Source organism: Parasteatoda tepidariorum, chromosome 3, assembly GCF_982258835.1.
Source record: "Parasteatoda tepidariorum strain Cologne lab strain chromosome 3, Ptep-v5.0, whole genome shotgun sequence".
Classification (NCBI taxonomy): domain Eukaryota; kingdom Metazoa; phylum Arthropoda; class Arachnida; order Araneae; family Theridiidae; genus Parasteatoda; species Parasteatoda tepidariorum.
In genome coordinates, this window is record NC_141757.1 from 105,212,620 (window position 1) to 105,218,619 (window position 6,000).

Genomic DNA, 6,000 nt, shown 5'->3' on the forward strand with positions numbered 1-6,000 from the left:
ACATATCTGACAGCAGCAATTAAAAATTCAGGGTCATTCAGGTGGTTACACTCGAGAAAGAAATGAAATACCCTTTATTATCATCAAGGTTTACTTAATAAATGTCAAAATTAGCAACATTTTTATAAAAAATCATATTTTTACTCAACCCCAACCTTTATCTTATTTTAAATACATGATTCTTATGAAATTCCTTAATTTTTTTTCTTTTCTTAATTTCAACATTATCATAAGTTAGCTTACAAGAAACAATTCAAAATAATAAATTTTAAAAAAACAAACACTTTATACCATACATTTAACAGAGAATTATTTACAAGGATAGAAAAAACTTAAAACTAGTCTGCACTGGTATAAACTGATTTTAAATTGAAAATTAGAATGTGCAATAGTCAAATTACAATGAAATATATTTCGGAATAAAACACAGATCAAAACATGAAACCAAAAATAAAAACAGCATATTATCCCTTTACATTGGTTGCTGGACCGTGTGACCACTGATAGTTATTTTATGGCAGACCAAGTCTTAGTCTAGTCTAGTTTAGAGGTCTCAAATCAACAGACCACTTTTAATTTTGAACTATGATTATTTCATTTAAGTGAATACCACAATTTCATAAGTTGGTGAAGTTAAGCTGTTTTGGTTTTGCTAAAGAAATCTGACAGCTGCAGTTTTTGGCATCACATTAACATCATGACTTCCATTTCTGCTAAAAAGAAGCATATGTTTCCTGGGCCAGAAAAATATATCCGAATAAGAATGAAATCCAGAAAAAAATGTTAGAAAGAAACATAAATTAAATAAATCAGCAGCTAAAATCGATACATATAATCAAACTCAAAACTCAATTACATCAGCTATAAATTCAGAATTAGATGTTGCTGGTTTATTCCAGACAGGAGTAGATGAGTACCAATAGTGCCACTGAGTTTTAAAATAACCACCAGAGTTCTCCCTATGCGTTATTTTAAAGGGCGGCCCGCCCTGCCTGCCCTTTAATCGCCATAAATGCACCCTCTTTGCTCTTCCAGTAAAAATAAGCCCACATCCCTTAAAAACACTGCCTTTTTATGCTGATCCATTTTTAAGAAAAATTAATTAACTATTAAAATAATAATGACACACAAAAATAATCTGTGTTTATAAGTTTAATCCTGATTACTATCACAAATATTTACTTTGTTAGGATTATTCTCAAAACTGCTTAAATTTTTATAAGTTTCTCTTTTTTCAAGGGGGTAGACTAATAAATTTTTTAGTGATTTTAAATTTTAAAATTATTTCCTAAATAAATACCTTTTTTAAAATGCACCTTTAAATGTTCATCTTTTAATAATTTTCAGCATAAATTATAGAAAAAATCATGAAAGCTGTTTATCAAAAAAAAAAATTTTCAGCTTACTTTTTTTGGGAAAAAAATATATGCACAGAGATTGTCTGTTAGCATGCCTTTAATTATTATTTATAAACTACAAATTTCTCTCTTATTTAAATAATGAGAGAAAATCACTTTTGGAAATATAGAAATAAAATTTTATAAGATGGTAACTTAAAAATTATTGAGGATCAAACTCAGTTATTACATTATATTATACATTTCAATAAATTTTTTTAAGTGAGTGCCCTTTCGAAACTGAAAGTGCTTTATTCTATGAGGAAGCACCCTGCCCTTCTTAATTCCTAGGACAAATTCTGTAATGACCATTAATTAAATGAACATTATTAAAATTGAATTTTGTATGGCACTAATAGTATAATAAAAAAACAGAAAATTCACATTTTATTAATTAAAAGAAAGGTAAAATTCTGCAATAAAATATTCTACAACACAGATATTACAATACATAAATTCTACAATACAAATATTTTAATCATTTCTGTAGTAATTCCAGTCCCAATAACTTCTGATAATTGAGGTCCTTTTGTATTTGTTTGCAACAGGTTTAGAACAAGACAAAAAAATTTCATTTCTTTTTTAATTTAAAATAATATATATGATAACATTAAATTATTTCACATTTATATTACACATAAGCATTAAAAAATATTCAATTTAGACAAATTTTCCTTAAACTATTTACCAGTAAACTAAAATTGTAGCTTACCTAAAGCATTATTAGCACTTTGGCCATACCCAAATGGATGCGAACCTGCACTGGACATGACCTAAAATGAGATTGATGTAATTATAATAGTTACAAATACTAATAAAGATATTCTTATAAGCACACAGATATTCTAATCAGCAGTAATATAACGTGTCAGACCAATTAAATAAATTTTAAAAACATTAGTATTGTGTTATTAATTATGATTTTTATATTATGATAAATATATAATACCAAATGTTCCTTACTGATATAAAAACTTACAAAAAAATTAGATTGAATTATTTCAATTCTACCCAAAAAGTAAAAAGGTGAACAAGATCAAAAATTTTAAATATAACTTACATTCATGAAAGTCACAAATAAATACAGGTAACATAATTTGACTTATACTAGTATTTTAATTCTAAATGCTTATTATCATAACTAGAATTTCATTTCAGATGGAGTTTAATTTTTAATTCTTATACACTTTCTTGTCTAGAAGAGTTTGAAAATTCGACCAAATTTCTAATTGAAATTTTTTGCCAAACTTCTTGAATTTATTTGTTCAGCTATGCATAAAGATATTTAAATAAATGAGTATTAATTTTATAATCATCAAACATGAAATAACACAAGGACTAAAGAAAAATAGTTGTTATTTCTTTAAATGTTACTAATAACTAACATTGTATTTTAAATCTAGTTTTTAAATATGATACAAGTTAATATCACATTTAATTTAATAATCAGATATTTAAAATATGCTACAAAAATATTTTTTAATACATAACCTTCTTAAACTTGGCCCTCATCCTAGCAATTTTTAGAAGACAATTTTTAACAATTAAAACATCTTTCTTTTTTACTTTTCTCATGTAAAATAGCAGTTTTTGACAGAAAAAAAAAACTGTCAATAGATATAATAAGAAAGGACTTGAATGTAAATTAATTAAATTAGATTCAACTGTAATTAAATCACTTCATTTTTTCAATTTACTGCTTTAAAGTAATATTTTGCATAACAAATTTCACATGAACAAGATTGGGGGGGGAGGGGCTTTTAATTTAAATTTGCTTTCTTACAAAAATTAAAGCATTTTTATTTTAAATTATGGGCAACCAAATTATAAAAAATTTAATGAAAACTTATCATATAGATTATTTAAAATTTGCTTTTAATAAATAACTCTAAAATAATAGCTTTTGTTCAAAAAATATGCTGAAATAATAAAATATAAAAAAATAATAATAGAGTGAGCAAAAAATCCCAGCTTTCAATATTAAAGAGCAAAAAACAATAATTTTACTATATTTTTTGGAGGGAGGCATACCATGTAGTGATCTTTATCAAAATGTTTAATGTAAAATTACATCCTGTAATAAAAGTTTTAAAATTAAAATTATTTGATAACAGTAATTATTTGATATCAGTTTTTCTTAATTTCATATTTTTATTAGTGATGGGAAGAGTTAAAACCTTAAAACACCAGTCTTGTGTACATAACTTTAAAGACCTCAATGGGTCGGAAAGACCTGAAAAACAACATGGACACCATTGGCAAGAAGAACGGTATGTGCATTGAGCCCTTCAATAATTGGAAATTTCAAAATGTCCCCCGAATATTTCAGACTAGCTAAAAAAATTTTTATCAATTATCAGAATTTTAAATTTAATTAAATAAAAAATAAGGTAACAATTTAAAAAAAAAAAATTAATCTCTTAGCAGATGAGAAAATTATTTTCATATCTGAAAGTTTGAAATCTATTGCGTAACTGAGTATTAAAATATTGTATCCCTCAAAACTTTAATGACTGAGACAATGATGAAAAAAATAATAAAAAAAAGTGTTAGAAGAAAAGCCCATAAAGGTTAATATTAGCTAAAGAATTTATTAATGAAAAAAAAATCTGTTTTTAAAAATTATTACCGATAGAATAATTTAAATTGAATAAAATTACTCGATGCTTTATAAATCTTTGGTTTAAATCATAAGAGATAGAGAAAAATATTCATGGGTATAAAAAAAAACATAGATTGCATTTTTTAAAGGGACTAGAGAGGGAAGAAATAATAAAAAATAGAACAATTTAAATAACTTTGAACCAGCTCGGTCTTTCCAGATAATTATACAATATAAAAGAACAAAAGCTTAATAAAACAATGAAAAGTTTTAAAAATATGAAAAGGGCATTACAATGAAGGACCAAATAACAAAGTAAGAAATGTGTTATAAATTAAAACGTTTATGATAGTATTCATTATTCAATATATTCAAACATTTTATTATTATAACTAACTTATCTACAGAATAATCAATATAATGTAGACTAGGGAAAAAACAATAAAGTTAAAAATCAAATATAAATATTTGGAAGCAGTAATCTTAAATTATACACAGCATAAAATCTTTATCAAGAAAAACTTTGAATTCACATCAACGACAAATAAGATGTAAACATTAGTAATGCAAAATCAAAGTTATGGTGAATATTTATTTACATATTGTAATTGGGATACTTAAGTACATGCAATTTCTACCTTTCACTCAATAAAATTGTTTAAAATAAAATGAAGTTGAATTTTTATTTCTTTAATTCAATAATTATAATTCGTCAATCAAAATTTCCACTACTCTCTTTCAAGTGCCTAAATCAACAACAAACTTGTTTGGAGCAAAACTCTTATGCATTTGTTTAGATTTTGACTCAAAACAGCTGAAAGTATAACATGAGAAAATCAGTGAAAACGTCAACAAAATAGGATTTGAAAAAAGAAAAGTTTCATAGAATATTTTAAACACCAATAATCATCATCAGATTGTCTCCGTTGCGAACATTTCAAGAGATAACAACAAACGAGTTAGGGATATTTACATCAGCTAAAAACGTATTTTGAATAGAATATGCATGCTTGATCTTTTGAAATATAATATTGCAAACAGCCTACAGTAAATAAATATCTCCAAACAATGCGTATAATCAACATTTAATGATTAAATTTAAACATTAGGGAAGTACAATATCGACGAAACATTTAGAAGCATTTGTCAACAAAGAAAAGTGCAACCATGAAATTTTCACAATTTTATAGCTCATTTCAAAATAACATTATACCTTAATTATTTCTCACTTCAATAAAAAAAAAACAATCACAATTATTCTGGAAAGAGATATATATACATTTGCTATACAGGCAGACGATGACACTAATACTCTGTTGCCATTTAATTCGGTAAAGCGAAACTATTCGTTTTATTTTCATAGGGTAGAGATCACAAGTAAAATTTCTTAAAAAACCATGTCAAAAGTTTAAATTTAAGGTAAGCTTTGAAAAATCAAAAGCTAATTTAATAAAATTCAAATGGTGAATATGTGAAAAATCCTGATTACAGCCACGCAATTATCTATCAAAACTCTATAATGAGAGTGGTTTCCGTTTTGGGTTAGCGGGGCAAGCACTTAGCCGTCGGAGCCCTGCTATTGAAGGTATAAAAATATAAAAAAGTGGGACCTTTATGTGTTCAACTTCGTTTTCAATACACCAAAAAGCAAACTGGCGCTATTTTTTGTTGTTAATTATTAAACATCAACTTGACGTAGCTAATAAATTATTTGATAATATTATTTGGTTATCGAAAATATTTGTAAGTCGAACAGGCAGCCACAGTTTTGAGTGTTCAACTTTTAATTTTGATTTGCTGCGCAGAAACTATTAGACTTTGAAATTTCAAATTATAGCAGGTGTGTAAAAAATGTACAAGAACTACGTGGAAATAAAAAAAATTAACATTCTATTATTATTAGCTAGAGAATTATGAACTGTTGACAGTGGCATGAAAACTTTACTTTGACTGGGGGGGGGGGTCAACGAAAAACTGCAAGAGTCATAAACTTTCCTCGTT

At 25.9% G+C, this 6,000-nt stretch overlaps 1 protein-coding gene across 4 annotated transcripts in view; it reads right to left on the bottom strand.

Annotated features, from left to right (window-relative positions):
- Positions 1 to 5,352, bottom strand: part of LOC107441627 (CCR4-NOT transcription complex subunit 2) — a 29,204-nt gene extending 23,852 nt beyond the window's left edge. For all 4 annotated transcript variants that reach the window (XM_071183997.2, XM_016054963.4, XM_016054964.4 and 1 more), the window contains exons 1-2: positions 5,213 to 5,352; positions 2,110 to 2,170 (exon numbers count right to left, since the gene is read on the bottom strand). In XM_071183997.2, the coding sequence (XP_071040098.1) occupies positions 2,110 to 2,167 (58 nt within the window). In that variant the 5' untranslated portion in view covers positions 2,168 to 2,170; positions 5,213 to 5,352. The remainder of the gene's footprint in view (positions 1 to 2,109; positions 2,171 to 5,212) is intronic.
- Positions 5,353 to 6,000: the final 648 nt, after the last annotated feature.